This window comes from Centroberyx affinis, unplaced genomic scaffold (assembly GCF_046629955.1).
Source record: "Centroberyx affinis isolate AG114_WGS23_722 - 3 ecotype Tasmania unplaced genomic scaffold, CSIRO-AGI_Caff_v1 ptg001172l_1, whole genome shotgun sequence".
NCBI lineage: Eukaryota > Metazoa > Chordata > Actinopteri > Beryciformes > Berycidae > Centroberyx > Centroberyx affinis.
The window spans coordinates 4,784-30,530 of NW_027279702.1; the positions used below are offsets into that span (position 1 = coordinate 4,784).

Consider the following 25,747-nt stretch of genomic DNA (forward strand, 5'->3'; position numbering starts at 1 on the left):
ATTCTGTAAATGGCCATTTTGTATTTTAAGCTTGATTGCCAGCCAATCCAGCCATTAGGAAATGGGTGTTTCTTTATCAATGCTTTAACCACATAAGCAACCTGTGGGCCTGCTGGGTAGGGTGTGTTGCATGTATAATTCTCAATAATATCTGACTTCACACCTGGAGTGGTCTTTGCAGTACCATTCCTCTGACAGGCCTCATTGTCTTTGTGCAGAACAACATCAGTTGCAGTGGAAAAACAGTTGATTGTAATCTCATGTAGCCATGAGGATATTTTGTACATTATACTGCACGAATTGTACAGTATATTTGATCCCCTGGACTGAAATTCTCTTTACACTTGCTTCCCTCCACAGGATGGTCAGAGTGCAGGGTCGGTTACATAACAGCTCCCCAAAGGCTGGCAAGGATTCAAATTCTTGCTCAAGGACATTTCAGCAAGGTGGATGCTTGGTGACAAGGGCACTTTACCCAGGCCTTCAAACTGAAGGGCTGCCTCTCTACCTACAATGTCACTCTGCTGCCAATTGGTCTTCTGTAAGAAACTTGAGGTAGTGTTCTCAGTTACCTGAGTACACTGTTTGTGGATCCAACTCCTAAGGAACTGGACCTGGAGTCATCAAATACATGGTGCATGGTGGGGGGAACCAGCTACTGACTGATACATGGATGGGATATTTAAGTTTTCATTTTGGCAAAACATTAAGTTATGGGTGCAATGTACACAACTTTGATTGTGCCCTCGTGCTTCCTTGGTCAGTGGAATGATGTGCAATTTAGTGCTAAAAGTCATGATCAAAGTATTGGAGGCTGAAGTCCTCAGTGATACCACAGGCTTCTATCACTGCCACATTCAGCTCTCTTCAGCTCTAGTGTGGCTGATCTTATGATGTTACTACTGCAGTGTGTCCATGCAAATATGATTCAGTGAAGATAATGTAACCAGGTGGTAAAAGGTCCAACAAGGAAATATATTCAGACCATGTAATACACTGGAAATATTGGTAATGTTACTGTCCCCTTCCGTTAAGGTTGATATCCCTTTAAAAACTTATATTGTTATGGTTAGGTCATCACACAGAAGGAAGTTTAAAGTTGTTGCCGCCTAAACCATATGCTGAATAGTGAGATCACACTAGAGGAGGTGCAGAGGGTAGTAGATAGAGCTAAACTAAATAAAGCTGTGGGTGTTGAGGACCTCCCTAATGAGGTCCTTAAAACTCCTAATATGTTGAATATTTTACATTGTCTGTGTCAAACGTGCTTTCACAATGGTATTATTCCGTCTGTGTGGAACAAATCCATAATCAAACCCATCCCTAAATCTGCAAAAGCTGACCCTAGAGTTCCATTAAATTACAGAGGTATCAGCTTGATCAGTACAGTTTATAAATTGTATGCAGGTGTCCTTAATAATAGACTTAATAATTACTTAGAGTTTCATGGAGTGTTGGTGGATGAGCAGAATGGTTTTAGGAAAAACAGGGCATGTATTGATCATATTTATGCCATATCCTCTGTGGTGAGAGCTAGACTACAAGAGGGTAAAGACACGTTGCTTGTTTTGTTGATTTCAAGAAAGCCTTTGATTGGATCAATAGAGATCTTTTGGAGTATAAGTTAATTTGCTCTGGTATTGATGGTAAATTTTATAATGCCATCAAAGCCTTGTACAAAGCCCCAGTGGCATGTTTGCAGTTAAATAATTTCAGGACTGGCTGGTTTCCTACTCCATTTGGGGTGAAGCAGGGACATGTGCTCTCCCCCACTTTATTTGCCCTTTATGTAAATTCAAGACTCAAACTCAAGAAATCAAGCAGGCCGATCTAGGTATATCGATTGACAATATGAACTTAGGTATTCTGTTGTATGCTGATGACATTGTGTTGGTTGCCGAGAAAGAGTTTAATTTACAAAAAATGCCGAATATTATGAGTTTATGGTGCAGTAAATGGAGACTTGCTGTTAACAGTGAAAAAACACAGATTATACATTTTAGAAAGCAATGTGAACAGCAGAGCAACCATGTATTTCAGTTTGGATCAATGCCCTTAAAGTACACCACTTCTTATAAATATCTTGGTTTTGTCTTTAATGAAAATATGAGCTTTTTAGAAGGAAGAAAAGCATTGGCAGAGTCAGCGGGAAGAGCGTTAGGATCTGTGATGAATAAAATGAAACTGTGTTCTGACCTTGGTTTTTCATCATTTTCAAAACTTTATGATTCAATGGTTGACTCAGTTTTATTTTATGCTGCAGGTGTGTGGGGTTTTGAGGATGCCCCTGATTGTAATGCTATCCAGAGTTGAGCCATGAGGTGCTTTCTTGGGGTGCATAAATATACTGCAAAGGGGGCTATTGAAGGGGACATAGGATGGGAGTCATGTCTTGTAAAGCAGAGATGTGAAATAGTTTGGCTATGGAACCGCCTTGTCCAGTTGCCAGAGGAAAGGCTGACCAAAAAGATCTTGAATTGGGACAGAACACACAGTTATCCTTGGTCAAGAGAGGTTTCTGCAATATTTTCTCTTTCTGATTTACATTTAATCTTCAGGAACAATTTGCAGTGTAATATAAATATAGTCAAACAAAAACTGTTAAAGATCCATAAGGAACAATGGAAGGAGGAGATTTGGAAGAAACCAAAGCTCAGAAACTATGTTCAAATTAAAGAGGATTACTTCACAGAACCTTATATAACATTTAATTTAAAGAGAGAGGTCCTTATGTGCTCAGTTAAGAACTGGTACCTTACCACTGGCAATTGAGGTGGGCAGATATAAAGGTATTCCTGAAGAGCTGTGTTTATGTGTTTTCTGTGATCTTGGTGTTGTTGAGGATGAATTTCATTTTATGTTTCACTGTCCCATGTACAGCGATTTGAGGAATCATCTATTTGAAAAAAATCAGTTGAAGAACACTGATTTGTTTTGGTTGTCTGAAGGTGATATATTGAGTTGGCTCTTTAATGAGGAGATTTTTGTTTTAGCAAGATTTATAGAAAATGCATGGCAACTAAGACAGAGAACATTGTATCCAACATTGGTCATTTCTGTCATGGAAATTGAATGTTTATGAAGTGTTCTCTTTTTGAATTTGTGGAACTGTATATTGTGATGTGTCATGTGGCCATCCTGACTGTTGTTGTTGTCTAGTGTCTTGTAAGCCCATATGGGCTGGGCACCATAAATGGTGCAGGACACTCAAATAAACATATCGATCAATCAATCAATAAATCAATGTTGTTCTGTCCATGCTTAAATGCCTGCCAGCTGCTAGTCACTACAGAATGATAACATTTTTCTACTTTAACTTTTAATAAAGTTTCAATTAAAAGTATATCCTGTGCGTACTTCCCTGGGCTTTATAAAAACTAGATTGGAAGATTGGAGCAAAGCAGTAACTAAAGCTTTATGATGGCCTCAAACTATTAAAGGTCAGGTATCAAATTATTGGCCAAATTATAGAACCAAACTTGTTCAGAAACTGGACTTAAATTACATAATCAATGACTACCAAAGAGTTGGCATTTCAAGCATGCACCAGTAACAAGACACATGAGATGGGAGTGCTTTTATTATTATTTTAGTAATTTTTTTAATGGCCCTTGGAATGCCATTCATGGTGTGACCTGTTATGATTTGCTCCATATGATTGTTACGAAATGCACATTCGGCTTATAAATAAACAGCAACTGGGATTTGACCGGTGTGGTACAGTCGTCGTGTTTGCCGTTGTGTTTGGCGATATGGTTTGGTAATTTTATGCAGGGCGATAGAGGTGATCCTATAATGTTCTTGTCACCTGTGTATAATGTGTATTATGATATTTTGATGTGAATTTTACTATGGACTGAGCCATGTAGGCTTATACATCAGGATTGATGTTTTGCCCAGGGTCCAGACAGATGCTGGGACAAAGACTGTCCGTGGTAGAGACATTGTTTTATTTTTTTACGTCTCGGTCGGGTGCCGACCGACCGAGACTCCACGGACTTATTTAATTATTTCCTTTTCTGTGTATGGTAGACTGGGGGTGCGGGTTATTTGTTGGGCCTCGCCCACGGGACATTTGGGCTGACGTGCTAAGGGTGGGGGCGGGGTTTAATCTCCTGCAGTGCTTCATATAGCCCTTTAGGCCTTAACTGTGTATTGTAGCTGAAGTTGTAATGAGTGAGGCTTGTTAAGTGTGCCCAATGGAAAGGGGTGGAATAATTGAGTACACTGTATGAATTACGTAGCGTACTGGCGGGCTGTGTCGCCGCCCTTAGGTCTGTGGGTTGTGCACTTTTCCCTCTTGTTTGTCGGCAAGCCTGTGATTGAGCTTCCTCTCCTACCCTGGTTAGATAGGGCTAATGTCTTACTGGGGCCCCTAAGGTTCCCCCTCCCAGCCTACCTATCTTCTTTGGTTGTGTGTAAATTTATGAATTGAATAAAAAGACATTTTTTGTGAAAGCTACCACTGAGTTGCGTTGTGCTGTGTAGTTGGGAGTTGCGAGGTTTGGTGGGGTCCCCCTAGGTGACATTCTCTCTGGTAGCCGACGCAATACGTTAGACACCCCCGCCCCATAATTCAACACATGACCACTAGATTGAGACAAATTTAATTTTGGATCATTTCTTACATGGCAGTGTTTGAATAGCATCCAAGTCATTTCAGGGAGATAAGAAGCAGTTTTCAGCTATATTGATGTAATGTTTTGACATTATGAAATAATATTTTTTTTGTTTTTTTGTTTTTTTTGGCATTTGATAGTTCAAAGTTGAGGGAGACAGGGATGACACATAATAAAGGCTCTGGTCGGATTTGAATGCAGGACGTCATACTATTGACATACAAGCACCTTAGACCACTGAGCCACCAGAATGACCCAATCTTTGTTTCTTGTATAGTGTAATTTTATTTTTTCCTAACATGACTTTATCATGCAGCCAATTGTCTCTTGTCTCTCTTGTCTTTAATGGGGACTATTTTAAGATTTTCCATCATTGTGCACTGTTACATACTTCTGGTTGTAGTGAGGAGGCAAAATTAAACTTAAAGGGACATTCCACCATAACATTTAGCTCATTTAAAGGAACAGTTCACCCAAAAATGATCAGTTGAAACACTGGTGAAGTTTGTATGTCCTCATAATACACAGCGAGTTTGCTATCATTGCTCCATATCAGCGTTCTCCAAAGGAACTAAAGTGGCCGGGTCTTGGTTCTTTAGAGTTCCAAAATGTGCTAAAAATGACCATACAATACTCCAAACAGCTCATGCAGCATAATCCAAGTGTTCTGAAGCACTGTGGCTCCAAAAGTCCAATAGTTACCTCATTATCTCCTAATTTTTCCGCACTTACAGAGCTCTGGTCGCCCTACAGGCAACTGGTTTAAGAGTCATGCTGCCTTTGTGTGTTCCAAGGTTTACAGTCATACATACAACTCATTGTGTATCCAAGTACTTTTTAGTCAGAAATAACAAAATGGAGCCTGAAGCAAAAGTAGTTTTAGAAACCAAGTTGATACACAAATGTCACCAGTCTTTCGACTAACATGTGGGTGAGTAGATTATGAACACATTTTCATTTTTGGGTGAACTTTTCCTTTAACAGATTGAAAGTGACTATTGAATATGTCCTGGTGGCTGGACAATGCAGTCCCTCTGCTGAACTCTCTTAATTGTGGTTTCTGGATTTGGAAGAGGTTGATGTCCTCTTCCCCCTGGCTGCTGGTGAAGAACTCATACGGAAGATGTGAACACCATATGAACAGAGCTGTTTTGGAGACTCATTAATTTTCACTTTTATATGCATTTGCTTTGTATTAGTGTGTGTTGTGTCTGGTCATTGCTACAACATTCCCCTGCTCCATCTATACTTTCTTCAAGGACACACCCTCTCTTGGACCCCTGAGATGTATTGGAATTCTTAACTTGCTCCTCCACATATGATAAAGAGGGACATTTTGCTTTCATAGTTGTTTAATCACGCTATTTCATATAGCGTCTCCCATGACCTTGTCTACTACTTATATTTAACCAGGTAGGTCAATTAAGATCACATTTGCATTTATTATGGCAGCCTGTCACAAATTTACTGTCACTTCATTTTCAACCTGTCTTGCCCCACTGTCTCTCCCTCTTTCATTAGCTCCCTTGCACTCTCTCACATGCTCTGTCTCTATAGTGAAGTCGAGTGCTGTTATGGCCACAGGCTGGATTTATTACGCACATTAATCTCTCCATCTTTATCCTCCCTGTTTCCAAGTCACCCTGTTTGCCTTCCTCAGCAGGATGTTGGTTTTGCTGAGTCACTGCAGCTGGCAACATCACCAACCAGCACACCGACACACAGACACACAGACACACACACACACACACACACACACTCGCTTCATATACCGGTTCACCCTGATTCTGCATACACTCAACCATATGTTTGATCAATGATCTTTTCAAAGACATTTTCACATTATTATGCCACTGTAGTGTGTGTGTTTTTTTTCACATTCCTCTTCTCCAGTGCTTCATGTTTCAAGGATGTTCAGGATCAACAGCAATTATGTTGATCCTGTGTTAGGCAATATTTTGCTGCCTATCTTCACAATCAATTCCAATCAGAATGGACAACTTCTCTTGCTTTTGTTTGCACTGGTTGACCTTCCTCACTTGCTTCTTTACATCCATTGCATCAACGTAGGTGAGCCCACGCAGTGCACACCATAGTGTACTGAGTGGTTGTGTTGTGTAAGTCTAAATTGGTTTGCATTTATCTCTGTGGACTAGACTCCAGCTTATGGAGAGAGTGAGTGCAGTGGCCCACTGCTCTGCTTGTAGGGCTCTGGGTGCATTAGCTCAGCCATAATATATATCCATATTCATTAGCTGGAAATTCACTACTGCACAGACCAAACACTGCAGGCTATTTTTTCTGCTTTCTGAGCCGGTTTGCTTATTTGTTTATTTGTTTACTGAGGGAGCTGAAATGAGACAAAATGCAGAAAGGCCAGAACCCATTTTGACAATGCTCTTGGGAATATGGAGCTGTTCCTAGGCAAATGGATATTTTAAATGTGTGGGTGTTAGTGGATTATGTTAAACACTCAGGGTTTTGTTCTTGCATGGAGTTGCTGTTCCTATAGTAAAAATGTCAGTGAGAAAAACTGTGTGTCAAATCAATAGTCATGAACCTCTTTGAAGTGCTGTCTATTAGATATGACACACACACTCCACCCTGTCTCCTGCACCCCACTGTTTCTACCTTCCACTGTTTGCTGAGTGTATAAGGCTGTTGCCATAGAGACCTGTCCCCTACTAGTTGTAACCATAGAAACCTTCCTGTCTGTCTGAGAGAGAGAGAGAGAGCGAGACAGCATTTTTGCAACAGAATTACCATATGAACCCTTGAACTCTTCTCACTGCTGCCTCCCCTCTCCAGGCTGCAAGATGAAAGTCAAAGAGGGAGACTTAAATTATCTTTTTCAAAGGGCTGAGTGAGAAGTATCAGAGAAAATGTACAAGAAAAGGAATACAGCTTGTAGTCCCACTTGATAAACATCTATTCAACACTTGGCCATGAATAAGTCAGAAATGTTGCAGAGACTAGACCAACAATCAACAACATTGAAATGGGAAAGAAGTCCAGAGTGATTAGAAAATTCCAAGATTTCTAAATGACCTTTTTGGAAACTATTCAGTCAAAAGAAGTCAATTTCTTTACAAATATTTACTAATGAGTGGACATGTCAGCTCACTATTGAACTAAAATGTCGTCTTTCATACATTATGTGAATTGTTATCAGTGATATTATAAGTCTATATTTTAGATCGAGCATTGTATAAGATGGGTGATCTTTCAGAATTTATGGGTACAAGCTAGTTTATATGATGACTGGATAAAAGTATTGATGAACGATGATGTTGCATTGTATCTAGACCAGCATGATCGATGTCTCTCCTATGTGACATTTTTTCTGAAAAACAACTTACCCGCTGGGACCGAATCAATCTACTTAGCCACTCTATTAAATTAAGTTTACGTTGGGTCTGAAAGCTTCCTTTCACTAGGGACTGTTTGGACCATCTGTGGCCATGGCTATCACAAGGAGAAGCGAGAGATTAATGTGAGGCAGGTCACTCAGCCTGTCTCTCTCATCTCTGCAGGGACTGAGCCTTTCTGACCACGTGTCAGTGTAGAGAGGGGAGAGGGATGTGAGCGAGTGTGATAGAAGAGAGCCTAAAGCCTGTAGATGGTCCGTCTGTCCTCCTCTCACTGATGCGACGAGATGTGCGCTCTCTCCATCCAACTTAAAAGATCAATTCTCTTTCTCACTCTTCTTGACTGTGTCTTCGTCATCAGCCCTCTTGTGTCTCTCCTGAGCAACAAGCCTCCTTCGTGAACAGAACTCTAATGAAGGCTTTGATTCCATAAAGCTATCATTTAAAAAAAAAAATCACATTCATCGCACAGTATGTCAATAATACAGATGAACTGCATGCTCTTAAAGGTTACCATTTTGTTAACATATGCCTAAACAAAGCTATTAACTAACTTCAATAATATTCTGTAATATGCTCTCTAATATGCAGTTTTCTACAGCAAACATTAGGTGTGTGTGTAACATTTTGACTGATATCACATTTTTGGAATAAAACTCTTGGAGAGAGGGAGAGACAGAAAATATACAATAGAAAATAAGGGTGTATTATTCATGTGTGACCATCTACACATTTTTACATATTTTAACCCCTCCCCTCTCAAGAAAAAAAAAATGCTCCCAAGACAACAAAGTCAATCTCATTTTTAAGAAAGAAAACTTTATTCGTGATTTATAAACAAAACACATTACCACTGTATCCATTTAGGTAAAATAAAAAAGAAAGCCAGAAAATAAATGAAATTCACTACTTCACCGTTACAGTTGATGAGCGGGTGTACAAAAAAGGGTTTTACAACAGATCTGTGCTGATCCATTTAGGACAGCACATTGCCACCATAGTTCACCACCATACATTGGGAAAGAATGACAGCATGAACGCTCACTAAACACAAGCATACACTACATATACCTTTTTTACATTGGAATATTTTTTCAGTCATTTTTCATTTTTTTGTTGAAAGTAGAGTGAAAGGGAAGAGATAGCTCATCATAGGATCATACATATTTCAGTTACAATATTACAGTGTTAGTTAGATCGTCATGTCAAAGCCGGACACAGAGAGTGATCTTTTTTTTTTCTTTTTTTTTCTTTGCTTGTTCTCGAAAACATAAATCATATTTGGTAAAAGGAAAAAAAAACGTTGCGTTCGAGGGTATCACACTATAGCATTTACAAATATCTAAAGAGGTTTAGTTGATGCCATACAACACCACCATCTGTGGAGTGTGAAGAGTGTAGTATGTAGAGGATGCTTGGCAGAGACAGAAGTACATACAAATATCTCCTGTGCGAGTCATGAAGTAAAATGATAATACAAAAGAATAAAATCATAGCCATCTATCTATTTATATATATATTTCTCTATATAGTATGTGTTTCCTTTGAGCAGTACATGCAGCAGCCACTTAGTGGAGTGACGTCATATTGAGCCGCAAAACTTTGGGGACGTGGCAACAAGTTACAGGCAGGGGAGGGGAACCAATAGAAGCAGGTCTGAGGCATGTCTCTGCCCCTTTTCAAAACCTCCTGAGAGAGGATTGGTGGGATAGAGCTGTGGGATGGGAATCCCTAGATGCCCATATTTTTTTAGCAGGTTTCATTTACTAATGTAGAGACAATCTATGAAAAGCCTACGCTACATTTACAGCGTACATAAAAGCCAATATGTGACTCAACAATCCTAAACAATCAATTTGGAGAAGAAGAACTTTATTCTCTGGTACATGGAAGGGGAGGGCCAGCCCACGGCACCTGTCTCCTCACTTCGTCCCAGACCTCCACCCCTGTCTTCTGCCCCATCCCACCTGATCCCCTCTCATCAGTGACTACAAACAGGAAATTAACAGCGTACTGTAGTATTCACAAGTTAAAAGCACTGAACCGTTTTGCACTTAGAGAGACGTCTGACAAGAGTTCACGGCGCAGACCACCGACTGGGCTTCCCCAGGCCTTGTCCACATTACTCCATGCTGTTGCCAGCACACCACAATGTTCAGAGTAGGCCATTCCCAGGATCGTTCCTGAGCAGGGGATCAGAGGGGGGTTGGGGGTAGTCTATGCCAATGGCCAGAATAGGATAGTGATTGAGGGTAAAGGGGGGTGGGTATGACAAGCAAAAACACTGCTGTTAAAGCTGAAAGGAAAAAAGAAGAACATAAGAAAGTAGGTAATTGTCTCCTCAGAGAACAAATTAAAAGAGATAGAGTTCACAAATTTCATCATCACATGAAGAGGCAGCGGGCTGGGTGAAAGTGGGGGAAAGGCAGTTGGGTCTTGGGGAGGAGAGGGTAGCTTGTGGTAGCTTAGGGCAAGTACGGGCAGGTGAGCAGTGGTAAGATCAGGGTGTCAGGTAAGGACTGGTTGCTACCAAACATTCAGAGCAGAAAGCGTCAGGCTTTTGCTGAGTGGAAGGGGGAGAAGAGAAGGTATTATCAAAAGCTTGAGACCCTCCTGGTGTTCTACAACATTTCAGTCCAGTGACTGAAGGCTGACTCACAAGCCAGCTCAGCTGGACTCTCCTCTCCGTGGTCCTCAGGAGAATTTCAGGTATCTTCTCATCTCTCCATCTTTCTGTTGCTCTCTGCATTAAGCGGTTGGGGTTCTTGCTAGAGATGTAACTCTCTATGTCCTTTGAAAATGCAGTGAGCAGACAAGGAGTGACTGCAGAAGATGCTGCTTCCATCCTGAGAGAGTTGATGTACACATGTGCACCGCAAAGGAGACTGTGCAGGGCAAAAAGCTTGCAGTGTCTATTTATAAGCACATCTCATTGATGTTGGTTGATTTTGTCTCCTTTTTATCTCTCTCTAGGCCTTCAGTGCTTTCAGTGTCCACTTTGTCATGATACGTGTGTGTATTTGTGTTTGCATATTTGAGTGTGTGTGAGTATGCGTGTGTGTGTGTGTGCATGTGTTTTCATTGCGATCTCAGGGAACACTGTTGGTAAACACCAGAGGAATCCGCAGCAGTGTCATATTAGCCTTAGTTTCAGTGACTCTCTCCTGTGCTATTTACAAGTTGTGTGTGTCCAGCTGCAGATCACATACATTTTATTCAATCTTTGTGTTTCTTCTGGTTACTTTCTTTTTTCTTGACATTTCCTTTTTTCTATTTTTCGTCAGCTGGCACAGAGCGTTTTGTTGTTGTTGTAGTACAAAGTATTTGTCTTCTCTCAGAGAGAATGGTTTACACATCACGGTTGGGGAGGGGGTAAGACAGAGGTGCCAACGTGCCCAGTGGGTGAAAGGGTAAAAAACAGAGGATGAGGGCAAGAGCGGTCCTTCGGAGACATGATTTGGCTCAGGGTGCATAGGCACAAGGGGGCATGGAGGAAAATCAATCATTTTATTGTCATCAAGGCAAGATTAATAATTTACCTCAGCAAGAGATTAGAGGTAAAAGAAATCTTGATAAGGCCAGGTTCACAACAGAGAGAGCTTTAAAATATTAAGAGTGAAAATATGTGATAATGTGGAGCTGGGAAATCTATAATACTTTTAATATTTTCTTTTTGCCCGGTGGACTTTGGTTGGTACCTCTGTTTTAACAACGCCCTTTCCTTCTTTACTCTTTCTCCTCCTACTCCTCTACTCATCCCCATCATCCTTGCCCTTATCCTTCTTGTCTTTCTTTTCCTTCTTCTTCTTCTTCTTCTTCTTGGCCTCCTCTTTCTTTCCAAAGGTGATGAAATCACTCTTGTCATCTTCTCCTCCCTGGTTCTGTCTAATGGATATGATGGCAGGGGAGCCAGGGATGATGAAGGCTTCTGGGGGAACCTCGCCAGGTTTCAGGTGTTGTGGGGGGGCACCAGGCCCACCTGGGCCGTAGCGGAAGTGCCAGCTGTTGCTGTCCACGCCAGCTCCCATTGGGGGGGACACCTCTCCCCCCTCACCATCTGCAAGTAACAGAGAGAGATAGATGATGGGTTATTATTTACCATCTACTATTTAGTTTTCATCAAACAGATATGGCTATTACATAATGATGAAGTCGTTATAAGATATATCACTGTTTGTACCATAATTGTCTTGGTCATAGTCATGGTCAAATTTGCTCATGTTAGTTATTCTTCCACAGGCACTAAATGGTGGAGATTTAAAAAGCTAGAGGTCTCAGGCTGTAACCACATATCATTCAATGGCGACACACTTCAGACACACTGTGTGAAAATTCTGACTGCAGCAAGAGTTCACTGATCTCCACAGCGGCCACTGTGATATCCTTAATCGGTCACTAATCGCAGGCATTACGCGTGGAACAGCCATGACATGCTACAAAGGGGAGGAGGTGGTGAAACTTAATGGGAGGTTTCAAAGAGGAGGCTGTTAAGCGGCAACAAATCAAAGGCTCCCTCCTGGCCGCAGCTAACGTCCTCGGCACTGTCGGATAAGACATCAAACCCTCCATCATGATGCTAGAGGCTGGGAAAGGTCAGGTAGTAAAGCTGTGGTAGTTTAATGGAATTTAAATAGACTGTTCACACACTACACGCATGTTTTGGAAGAAAGCCAAAATTTTACTTTCATCACGGATATGTGCCAGAGCAGTAAATGCAGATTATAGCAGCACAATGATGGCACACTGTGGTCTTTGTGTGTTTGCTCAAGTGTGTGGCTATGTATGTGTTTGTTTGTTTTTTTAAGCCAGTGAACTGTCTCATAAGGTGTGTGGGTGCCCCATCCTCCAGCTGTACAGGTTAATAGCCTCCAGTTGATTAACAGACAGGTGAGAGCCTGCCTTTCCTCATTGCCACCAGTCACTCTAGTTCTCCCTTAAGCTGTTTGCAGACTGTGTGATTGTGATCATCTTTTGCATTCACGTTATGTCAGACTGTGTCATTGGAGAGAAGTACAATTTTGATTATCAGCCTGAATTGCATTGAAGCTGTTCCATTGTCATATTGTGTGATTGGTTGAATGATGAGGCTGTGTCCTACGTCAGCCGATGGCACACCAACTGAGTTTTGATACCCTGTGTCTGACGCAGGAAAAAAGCCACCCGGAGAATTTAAAAATGGTGTTGGTGAAACAGCAGGCGGTGGCAGTAATGACAGCAATGTTTTGCCTCAAGAAGCAGAGGAGTCTGCCCTCTTTTATTATATGTCAACAGATTTTGGAACCCTTGTCACGCTTTACTTTTGAGTTGGACATGTTTGGTTTTGTTTACCTACCGTGCCCCCAATTGGTCACTCCCCAGAACAGTGTCATGGCATTCATCATACTACACGAATATGGGCCCAAATTTCTGACACTGCCAGAACTTTGGCGGAGCCTAGGACTCTTAGCTATCCTTGACCTTGTCATACTGAACGAACAAACACTACCAACTGTTGTTCATGACGAAAGATTTTCCTAGACGTGAAAAATTTGTCTGGGGCGGCATTAAGATGGATAAAATCGCACAGTCTGCATTCACCTTTAGTCTCTAGAGCCCATGACTCACTGCAGCAGAATGACACTTGTCACAGCCCCTGCCAACCCATCAAGCTGCCGAAGGAGACGGACCTCTCTTCCACACAAGTAAATAACACCATTAAAAGGGTGGGAGCATGTACATAAATAACTCCTTATTAAAGAGGATGCTGGAAAGCAGTGGTAATAAAGCCAACACATTGTTACTCTGCGTTATTCAGTCAATAGCAGACCTGACTACATTTAGGATGGTGTTCAGAACTTTACACACTTGTGTGTGTCTGTGTGTGCTTGTGCGGGTGTGTAGTATATAACAAAACTAAACACACTCAACCTACCAGCAAAACACACCCTCTTTCCTCACAGCAATGACCTAGTTGCAACACTTTCCTCACATATTCCTTTTATTCCTCTGACTCTTTTTCTGAGTTCTTTCCAAAGGGGAGATTAACCGAGCAGGGCTCCATCCAACCAGAAGGAACAGTGTCTGGAAGAAGTAGCCTGACCTCATATGATACCCAGGGCAGAGAAGACCATCTTCCCATCCTGTCTCACCCCTCTTTTACCCGACCAGCTCTGACATATTCCGTCTACTTTCAGTTTCAATTTTCCTCATGTTGCAACTCTTACTCAAAATGGACTGTGTCATCCCAAATATAGTGGCCTAAATTCTGAGAAAGGGAAAGTTGGACCCACAACTGTAATTGTAACTGTAAAATATGAATGTACTGTAGGGACTAAGGCAAGGTCCGTCTCTTTGCAGAGGGGCAGTAGTTCAATCAGTCAGCTGAAATTCCTCAGATCATGAGGACTTGGGTGATACTGCGGATAGTGACTGAATGGCCATGGGGAGGCATTCGTAAACAGAATCTCTGACTTTGATACACATAAATTCTACATTGCATCAATGAGACAGAACATGTATCTAGTATGCAGTTAATATGAATGGGTGTGTGTGTTAGTGTGTTAAAATGCTACATTGTGTTTGTTTAATTGTTAATTAATTTAATTGTATAATTTTGTAACAAATAAGTGCCATTGATACTTTTCAATTTGTGAGATATGATGGAGTTTATTAGTCCGCTTTTTCTCATATTATATACTCCTCTCTTATTCCCTCCCTGATTTTTACACCTCCTTTCATCCACATTTCTCTTATCCCTCTTTTCTCTCATACTTATTTCTCCTCCCTATTTCACCATCCCAATCCCCAACTCTCAGTGAGACCTGCTCACAGTGAAGGATTCTGGGAGTAAATCCGTGGCGAGCATGACGTCTCCTGCTTGGCATACAATCCTAATCAGTCTTATAGAGTCAAACACACTGCTGCACAGCCACCCGCCCCTCTATCTGCAGGGAAGCTGGCCAGGCCCAGTCACAGTGCCATATTATGAGGCATAACATCACCAGTGGCAGCAATTTCACCCACTGTGTGAATGGAAACACACACTGGCTCTAGCACAGATGATATCATGTTTTATTCCCTCAGATATATTTAAAAATTAGACACTGGGGCCACCATACAAGAATTAAATGGGCCATGCATTTGAATTCTTCCACATCACAATTGCCATAACTCCTATCTTTCACTGATTGCGACAACACAGCTGCAAGAGTTGCAAAGTAGGCCGAGTTTGACACCAAGACAGAGAAGATGAGGCCAGGGGAGGGAGGGCAGATCCAGTTGCTGCTTTCTTCACATCTAGACGCAGAGACAACTAGAGTCAGATTCTTTTACAATGGGAGAGTCTTCCCCCAGTTAATAAGTCCTCATCTGACTCCCCCAGCAGTAACATGACCCTGATTCTACACTCTCAAAAGCAAGGCAAAAAGAGCAGAAAAGGAGGAGAAAACAGAGCGGGAAAATTCGAATTGAAAAAAATAGAGAATAATCATGGAATGGTGGCCGTGGTTTGCTCTAAAGTGTCCCCTCTCTTGCCTTTAAGAAATTGCCTGTGTAAAACAATGCAGGGATTTGATGAGACACCAGTGCCCCCGATGCAAACTTAGATCCCAAAACAAAACAGGACCCCAGAGAGTGATGAGTCATGTTGCGAGCAGACAGATGGAAAAGGGCAGGGCAGGGCAGGGCAGGGTAGGTCTCTTATACAGGGTCAAAGACATTACTGATGAATTAAAAAAATAATAACAACAGGTAATGGGACATACAGTACTCTGAAGTCCAGTCCTGTCAGTCTGGCTGTGTAAAAATCTGGTGCAATCGAAAAGGTCACACTATAACACCCTTCCCTACGCTTGGATATTCCTTTTGTACTCTTTTTATACATTTCTAACAAGATATATCATTTTGACCTTACCCTCCCCAATGCTGAAGCTGGGGGATTTGGACGGCAACTACAGATCTGTCACTACCTGTCTATATTTTATCCTTCCTGTCTGTCTACTTGTATGTCTTCTTTGTCTCTTTTCATTTTCTTCCCTCTCTTCAACCACCCTTTATCTTTGCGTGTTCTCTGCCTCTTTTTTCCTTCAGGATGGTAACAGAGGCACACGCCTCACCCAGCGCTGATTCCCACACAGCCATTGCTTCTATCTGATTTGTCGATGGCTGTTGCAGAGCAAAAACTCTCTCTCTCTTCTCTCTCTCTCTCTCTCTCGCACACCCTCCCTCCTTCCCTTTTCCCTGCTATCCTCTGTCTATCTCTCATTTCCCCTGACCTTTCATCTAATCTAGCGTGAAAACTCCTCCAGCCAACACCCGTCCCTCCCAGTTATTGACAAAGCCTTAATCATGCCTATCAATGTTTATGGTAACATTAATGTGATTGGGAGTTAAACAGCTTGTCCATCAGTGATCACTACCAGGCACATTACAGACAAGCATGATTTGTTTTTTCACAGTGATGACCATTGCCTCTAACTTTCTCCATTACTCTCTCTCACTCTGTGTATCTGTGACTCACACTGTCTACATTCAACCCCACAGTCTGCCTCCGTAATCATCATTAAAATCCTATAGTGACACAAGCCACTGTAATCTGTAACTTTACAGTCTGTGATTATCTCTGTATCTTTCCCTAAGTTTGATGTCCATAGCCTTCGATCTATCTCTGTTGCTGCCCAACAGTCCTCTCTCTGTGTGCGTGTCTCCTCGCTCCTCTGTGCTGCCCAAGGTTTTCACAGCCACTTAAATCATCCGAGCTCCATTTTGCCACGTCTACTTTATTCATCCCCTTGTCTCGCCCTACCATCGGCCGGTTGGGCAGAAGCGCAGTGGAGCGCAGTGCAGCGTTACATAACGAGCTGAGGAGGAAGAGGAGGAGGAGGAGGAAGAGGTGCCAGGAAGTGCAAGGATGCAGATATGAAACAGGATCCTCACCACCAAATGCAAGCGAGGGAGGAGGGGTAAAAAATGGCTGAAAAGATCCTGAAGGTGCAGATTTTTTTTCTTTTTTTTTCTTTCTTTTTTTTGAGGGGGGCACTGCAGTGCTGGAGAAATCTGGGATTGTTATGATAGCCAACCCTCAGCTGGGACCACACCCTTCTCTGAGAAAACACCTGTGCTCTGCTTGTGTTCTGTGCTGTGCGTATGTGCGTGTGTGTTTTTGTGTGTTTGTGCATTTTGATAAAAACACAATGTGACTCTCCCGTCTATTCAAAACCTAATTCTTATTCATCCGTCTGTGTTTTCATCGCTGTGGCTGGGTGGTGATAGAAGAATGTATGTGTGTGTCTGCATAAATTAGCATATATTCCCCAAACTGGTAACAGTAAAATATAAAAAAAAAAGTGTTGTGGGTATAAATAAAATTGTGCTCCCTGGTTGTGAGATTTTAACAGCAATTATAAAGAGTGTGCCTCCACATATGCATATTTGAATGTACAGCAGTGTGTGTGTTTGTGTGTGTGTGTGTTTGTGTGTGTTTGTGCGTTTGTTTCATGCCAGGTTGCACACCTTGGTGTCTGATCCCAGCTGGATCATGTGGCAGATGGTGGAGACAAGCTATCCCAAGAGACAGTACTAAGCCTCACAATGAAAAAAAACCCACTGCTACTACGTGAATGTGTATGTGTTTGTGTGTGTGTGTGTGTGTATAAGTATGTTAATATGTGTAGATGCTAAGACCTTGCTCTGCTAGATGAGAGCAGTGACTTAAATAAGGACGAAACTGTCATTAATTGTGACATGACAAATGGAGAATGAGAGAGAGAGAGAGAGAGAGAGAGAGAGACTTAAGAGAGAGTAGGATGGGAACAAAAACAGTGACAATAAAGGAAAGCAAATAACTGAAGTCAGGAATAGGAAATAGGTGGGGTTCAGAAACAGGAGGGATCCAGAAACAGAATGAAAAGGTCCCTGACAGCTTCTAGACAGTTCTACCTTGCCTTTCCAATGTGTCATCCCACCACAAATCTTTTCAGATCACACACCTTAACTGAGAGAGTACAGTCACAAAGTATGACATCCAGCCTTGCATTTAGGTGACTGCCTCTATCTCTTATTTATCCACCCATCACAGACTGATCATCTGATTTTAGTCAAAAACCATTTCAGTGGCCAATGGCATGGAATTTCCTTTTCCAAACCCTTACCTACTCTTCCTGATGAGACGGGAAAAAGTAAGGAAATCTATAGGGTAAGGTAATCGGTCATGGTCCCAAATACTCAATAACAGTTCATATGAAAGCAACAAAAGGATAAATCGCCAGTACAGTATCATCTTCTCCTTTATTCCTTCTACAGTCATCTTTTTCTCCATCATATTTCCCGTTCTACCCTTTCCCCCCCCTCACTTGGCCTTTTGCCCTCAACCCCTTGTGCTCATCTTTGCTTTGACAGGTGCTTGCTGCTGAGGCTCTCTCTGTTCCTCTGTGTGTACCTGTGTGTGTGTGTGTGTGTGTGTGTGTGTGTGTGTGTGTGTGTGTGTGTGTGTGTCATCGTGATGCAGAAAACACTAAACCTGCCTCCACCTCTGCAGTAAACCACAGCCCCAGTGTATGTAGGTCACTCTCATTCCCTTACTCACTCCCTTGCTCTATCCCTCTCCCCACCTTCTCTTTACACCTCTTACCACCAACTTTCTCATTCTACACATATCCCTCCCTCCTTTAACTCTATCACTCCTTGCTTTTCTTTTTTAGTTCTTGTTCCTGTGTCTCTGCATGTCAGTCGCCACCTCCCTTTGTCTTATCCTTCACCTGATACCTACAGCCTGATTCTGCTTTCCCCAATGCCCCCTTCCTTCAGTATCTTTTGTCCCACACCATATGCTTGCACTCCCCTCTATATAACACCCTCCACCCACCCTTCTCTTTCTCTCCCTCTCTCTCTCTCTCTTGCCCATATTTGGGGCCATGAATGGTTGCCGTGGAAACTACATCCTCCAGTGAAGCGGTAGGACATTGGTAGGAGTCGTGGTGACAGTGCTTGTGCTGATGGAGAATAATGCTGCAAGCTCTCTCTCTCTCTCTGGTCTGGTCTAGCCATTCTCCCCTAGCAACAGCAGCCTCATACAGCCTTCTCTCTTTCCCTCTTTCCCTTGCACTCCCTGCCTCTGTCAGTCACTCTTCTTTACTCATTTTCACTTTCTTCCCCTACAGCCAATGACCATCTCTTCTCTGCCTTCCCATCCACCTTAACCTTCATTGCTCTCTCTCTCTCTTCTGTTTCTGTTCAATCCCTCGCTTCGCAACCATCCTTCTCTCTCTCTCTCTCCCTCTCTCTCTCTAGGGGATGATTCCAATTCTGCACAGTTCTTGCTGAATCCCTATGTGCCCTTGGTTTAGAGACAGAGCCGTGAAATGGAGGGAGAGAGAAAGAGGAGAGAGATAGGGAGGAAGCGAGGAGAGAGTTAGACAGCATGCAGAACCCTGATTTCATTAATGTGAGTCTGTTAATCTGGGCGTGGGCTGCACTCCATCTGTCACAGCAGGAGCAGCACACAAAGCAGGCAGCCAAAACACACACACACACACACACACACACTTACACAAAGACACAAAACAAAATGTGCATGCGCACACACAGAACTACACAAACACGCACACACACACTCTCTGAACCAGGGGAAGAAACAGGGGCGTTGTCGGCTGTGGCTCCTTGTCTCACATCGAGGCAAAAAATAGACTGTGAGGCAAAACAGCACCCTGTAGGTATAACACCCAGGTGGAAACAATCCTGTCGACAAACCAAACTCCCAGAAACCAACTCTCCATACACCCATATACTCCTGTTCCTCACCTAAGGACAGCGGTCCGCCTAACAAACAAGAAGATTTAGTTATAAATAGCACAGCCTATGACTCATTCAGTGATGTGACAGGCCACATTGAATCAATATCTCCATTTCTCTCATTTCTTTGGCTTAACACAGATCTTCACATGGTAAATAGAATCAACCTGAAAGTCCAAAAAGAATCTTTCTCAATCTTGTTCTCCAGTAAGGCAGCTCCAGAAATAAGTGCTTTTCACATTTTTTGACATGCTTAACCCAGAATTATCCTTAGTCCTGTGCCAAAAGATGACCTGAGGCTAATTTAGCCCTTTTTTTTTGCATTGGAACAGTCAGCCTTAAACTACTATCGCTATTCTTAACCCTGCTCAGAAGGGGCTAAACAAGGGGCAGCCGGCCCTTAGGAAAATCAAGGTTAGCTGTGTATGCAATGTGTGACTGAAAACTCAGATAACCCTTGGCAAGGGTTATCTTGCCAATGGTTCAATCCTAGGTTTCTGGTATGCAGTTAACCTACAAGAGCAAAACGCATTGCTAAAAGCCCAATAGAGAAATATGTAAATTCAAAAACAACAAAAAAAACATGTTCCAAACCTATTCTTTGATCGTCATCAGACAACAGACATCTTCCCAAATGTTACCAGCTCCTCAAGTTAGTCATATAGTAATTTTAGAACTGCCACTCCTTAATTTGGCCCATCTAACATCCTCACTTAATTCCCCTGACCTGCCTCTGTACCCCCAACATGAAAACTCCACTACCTGTTCTATCTCTCTCTCTTACTCTCTTTTTCTCTCATTCTCTCTCTTTTTCTCTCTCTCTCCATCCCTCGTATTTTGCCTGCAGGCTGTACGTCCTAAGCCAAGACAAGAAATCGATGGCAGAGTGGAGGAGGCTGTGTGTGTACGTGTGTGTGTGACAGTGGATGAGAAGAGACAAGGAGGGAGCGTGTGGGTAGTTTGTCAGGCTGCCCAGCCCATCGCCTCCTGTCTATAACAGACACAGCGCCAGGTCATCTCCACACTCTTAATTACAACAAATCACCTCTTTATCTGTACTGTAATTGCACCGTCATCCTCACCCCAGTCCTCTCTCTCTCTTTTTATATCTCTCTGTCTAGTTCTCTTAACTCTCATTTTCTCTGCTCGGTTCCTACCTTTCTGTTTATTTCCCTTTTACTCTTTTTTGCCCCCATTTCCTTGTCATTTTGTGGAAAGTCAACAGTTTACAGTTCTTCTTAACTCACATCTGTTATAGAAGGCACTGACATGGACTATGCAGTGCATCTTCAGTCATAATTTGTATGATAATTAAGTCAAGAGGTGAAGGATGAGGAGACCAAGACTTTGCTCATCAAACCCAACAGTCATGGCAGTTAGAGACAAATGCATGGGCACTTGCCATCTGACTTCATTAATGCCATTCAAAGAACAGCAAGGGTATGTGTGTTTACTATGTATGTGTGTGTAGATGTTGGTCTTAGTAAGTGTGTGAGTGAATAAAAGAGCAAGGGAGTGAGAGAGAAATCCACAATAAAGAGAGAGGGAATGTAATTATGTTTTAGTAGTCTTCTCTAATGTGTTATCTAATGTTTGTCCTCTGTGGCTCAGTGGTTTATGCCTCTGTAAACATCCTGATGATAATCAAATCAACTATTGACTCCCCCCCCCCCCCCCCCCCTCCCTCCCTCTCTCTATTGTCTCCTTCCCTGTTACAGAGAGCAGAGATATCCATCTACGCCTACATAACACATGTTATTTCCTCTCCCTGCGGTAGCGGGAAGTTTGAGGAGTGGGTCAAGGCGATCTCGTAGCGGATATCTCTGTATTACTCACTTTATTACTCTCCCTTGGTTTGATAAGCTTTGCAGGAATGCACTTGGTATAAAATGGTCTTAGCCATGCTGGTAGACAACATCTGTCATAGTTTTGCCTGTCTCATGGAATGTTTGTGTCTTGGGTTGTGGATTAGCATTATTATTCTTTTTTCATGTGAATATGATATTAGTTAAGTACTAGACCAGGTCCCTGTGTGTCAAATATAGCTGTTCTTTCGTTAATTTAAGTTTTGTTGGTGGTATTCCCTGATGTGGTCAAGGTTATACTTGAACATACTTTGGACATTTGACTTGAGTAATATTTTGTTTGTTTGTTTGTTTGTTTTTTCTGTGCATATGCCAGTATAGGTGATTAAATGTGTAGTTTAAGTTGGACCGGGTCGGTCTGGGGCTGGTCTGGGTCAGGTCTGGGTCAGAGTGGGTCGACTGACTCTGGGTCGGTCCTCTTACCAGCAGCGCTGGACACGGTAGGCCAGTTCTGAACCAGAACCCCCTGGGCTCCCTGCATCACCGAGGACTCCTCCATGTGCACCGAGCTGGAACACAAAACACACAGGAATGCAGATGTTACACACTGGAAAGATATTTTCATACACACAGACACATTTATCCTATGTTGAAATAAGCTGTACAAAAAACAGCCATGCACACACATAATTTAGTGTATTGGTAGACTCTAGACTGTATTATGGCTGTCCCATATAACTGCAGCATAAGCTTCCACAGACCCAATCCTCTCCCCTCCACATGCTTCCTATAATACACAACATTACAAAATTAAAACCTGGAATTCTGTGTGTGTGTGTGGAAGGGGGTGTGGGGGTTGGGTGGTGGCGAACACCATTGCAGGAATGTAACTTTGAGATTAGGATTAAACTATTCACCCTACATATTCCTACCATTCTCTGGATTAGGGATTACAGATGGACGTTCTTACATTTTCACACCCGCCCTGTGGGATTTCAACACCCTCCCCTCTACTGAAAAACACCCTGCTCTCTGCTGTGCTAAAAAAACAGCCAAAGGGATGCTGCAAATGCAGTCTCTCTCCCTCTCTGTCTCTCTTGCCGTCTCTCTCACTTCCATTAAAGGAAAGGATTTCATTCTCAAACTGTTATTCGAGCTCTGAGTATGAGGTTTTAATCATGTGACGGTCCAGGTGAAATTTGTGTCACTTTTCAAAGGCTCACTGCTTTCATATATAATCCACCCATGGAGGACAGAAACTCTCTGAATAGTAACATTCAGAATGTTGGGTATTGGCAAAGGATTAAGGACCTCTCAATCTAGTTTTGTTTTAGCAGAAAGAACAGTGAATTATGGGACAGCATGCGTGTGTGTGCATGCTATGGCACTACACAGAATATGCCCAGAAATCCCCAGATAAATATATAAACCTGCCCATATGGTCTATAAAGCATTGCGCTAACTCTCAACCCCTATCTGCTGCTGTTCCATTTTGATCCACCTGCCCACTCTCCTCTCCATTGTCCCTGAGTCTAAAACTGGGTCTCTTGAAGTTTAAACTTTCACTTAGGTCAGCTGAGTGCTGTTGATCCAAATCTCTGTCTCTCTTTCTCTTTCTAGCTGTATTGCGTTATGCTATACAGCTAGAGAAAATTATATACACACAACACAATGGAAAGGAGGAAAAATTCTCAGAGTAAGAATACGGAAATACTGGAATAAAAAATATAGAAAAAAAACTACAAATAGCTGAAAGAAATAGAGACACTGGGAGAGAGGGAAAGGGGAGAAAATGGAATCACCACCATTTTAAGTATGGCTTTTGCTGTGTGTGAGCTTAGTGTGTGTCTGTGTGCTATGTGTGTGTGTTTGTGGGGTCAAGGTCAGACAATTACAGACTTGTCCCCATCCTCTCCTGGCTCCCCTTTTATCTGATTCCTCCTTCATCCCCCCTCCTCTTGTTTCCTCTTTCCCTTCCCTCATCTTCCCCCCTCTTTCCACCACAGCCATTTTTCATCCTGTATTTCTATTTTGTTTCTATATGACAGTATTATTCCTGAGTGAATGTGTGTGTGTGTGTGTGTGTGTGTGTGTGTGTGTAAGAGGTCTTTGGGTTTATGTGCGACGGTTGTGTGAAGAGGTGAGTAGTGATTTGGTGAAGGAGGCCATTTTAAATGCTGCTAAGCACTGGAGTCATGGAGATGCACTGATCAATTATTAATGGTGAACACTGGACTGATAATACGCTTTTCAGCTAATGCCAGTCTTGATTTCTCTTCCTCATCATCTCACTTTCTCCTGTCTGTCACCACGAGCCTCTTCCTTGTCTGCCAGCGTTAACACATTCCCATCTGGCTTGCTTTCTTTTTCCATATCATAGCTACAGTGATCACAAAATGAATCCATAGACTAGCTTCTAACAAAGTGCAATTAGGGGGAAATTCTGTGCATTCCATTAAGGGCTGAGATTAAATAGGTCAGTGCCATTACATAGTGTTTGGGTGTGATTTCTAAAATCTCCTATAAATGTTTCAAACAAGCTCTGATCATGTCAGAGTATAAATAGATGAAAAGACAGTGGGGCTTGGTAATGGGGAATTGGGGATAGTCAAGTTAAAATGCATCAGTGCTAGTGAGTGACTAGAAAGATTTAATACGTTAGACTGGTTCACCCAAGCACATGAACTCTTATTAAGCCCTGCTGTAATTATGAGGGAATCTGTAACATTAATGACACTCAGATGGTACACTCTTATTAATCTGACATACATGCACGAGTGTGCACACATGAGTGCATACACATGCTTGCACACAGACATGCATAATGGAAGTACACATGCTGAGTAAATCACATTATGTGACTCTGCAGTTTGATATCAACTTAGACAAAGGAAGCAGGCCTGCATTATTGGATACTAACTGGGCAGAAGCACTACAGTTCAAATACAGATCAGATCAGTGCACATAAAGTAACACATACTGTGAGACATGCACAACACACACAAACATACACATTACACATTCTGTATAGGCCTCTGCAGGCCCATGTCTCTGAGCAGCAACAGACAGATGCTGTTTAGAGCTGTGAAAGCATTGTCTATTCTGTTGTCTGTCTATTTCATGTGGCCGTCATCTCTGCCATAATGGCACCATAGCCACAGGGATACCCTTGTGTGCGTGTGTGTTTACATATGTATTGTGTTTATGTGTGTGTCAGAGAGAGAGGGGCAATGACAGATAACCTACTTATGTTTTCCCTGACGGAGGGACTGGTTAGCCAGTCATATACATATATATATTGTATATACTGTATATAGACACACATTATATCATTGTTCTTCGGGGGATACAGCACTATAAACCTGCCTATTTGCAGTGGGTTGATCTGGTTCACTTGGCTAGATCCATCTTGTTAAGCCTGGCACTGCTTGTTAACTTGCCCCTATCTCATTAGCATGACCCTTGATTGGGTCAGGCCCCACTGATCCCACAGCAGGTAGTAACCCAGTGCCTTATGGGTAATGTGATCCCTGGTGTGTGCGGCAATCCCCATGTCCCTGACAGGCCAAGTTTCCACCTGACTACCTCCCCTCCGTCCATCACTGACCCCCTGCTTACCCTTCCCTCCCGCCAGCTCTCCATCTGTCTAATGGCTATGTTGAAAGAGACATGTCCTACTGCACATCTCTTTACTATCTATCTCTCTCATATGGTCACTCATATTTCACAGTCCATTGTTTTCAAGGATAATAGGATTGCATAGATACATATATATTTTGACATCTCACTGAATCTCTACCTGTCCACCTGTTCTAGAACTGTATGTGCAGTCCAGACAAATAAATGTGTTCAGAAAACTCAGTGTAATGCGAAGGACATTAAAGGACACAGTAAAATTCCTTGTAAATTCTATGCACTCGGTATATCAAGATGATAATGGTTTTGTTTTGATAAGAAATAGAAATCAGTAGGGAAATGGTACAGGATTCAGTTATTTGCTTAGGTCTTCATAATGTGAGTGTCAGCTGGGGCCATAGTGTGCTCTTTCACAAATTGTGGTGGATGAAAGTGGCTGGTGAATTAGGTATGTTGATTTCCATCGCAATTTCAGTGGGAGTAGTAGATCAAGACATGGGTATAATGCATGGAATACTGGTGAATTATGAATGGTGAACTTAAGTAATTATAC

The 25,747-nt window shown here is 42.3% G+C and overlaps 1 protein-coding gene across 3 annotated transcripts in view; it reads right to left on the minus strand.

Annotated features, from left to right (window-relative positions):
* Window positions 1–8,786: 8,786 nt before the first annotated feature.
* The window catches only part of LOC139648202 (protocadherin alpha-C2-like), a 90,953-nt gene continuing 73,992 nt past the window's right edge, over window positions 8,787–25,747 (minus strand). For all 3 annotated transcript variants that reach the window (XM_071524256.1, XM_071524257.1, XM_071524255.1), the window contains exons 3-4: window positions 22,042–22,127; window positions 8,787–12,044 (exon numbers count right to left, since the gene is read on the minus strand). In XM_071524256.1, coding sequence (XP_071380357.1) covers window positions 11,737–12,044; window positions 22,042–22,127 — 394 coding nt within the window. In that variant the 3' untranslated portion in view covers window positions 8,787–11,736. The remainder of the gene's footprint in view (window positions 12,045–22,041; window positions 22,128–25,747) is intronic.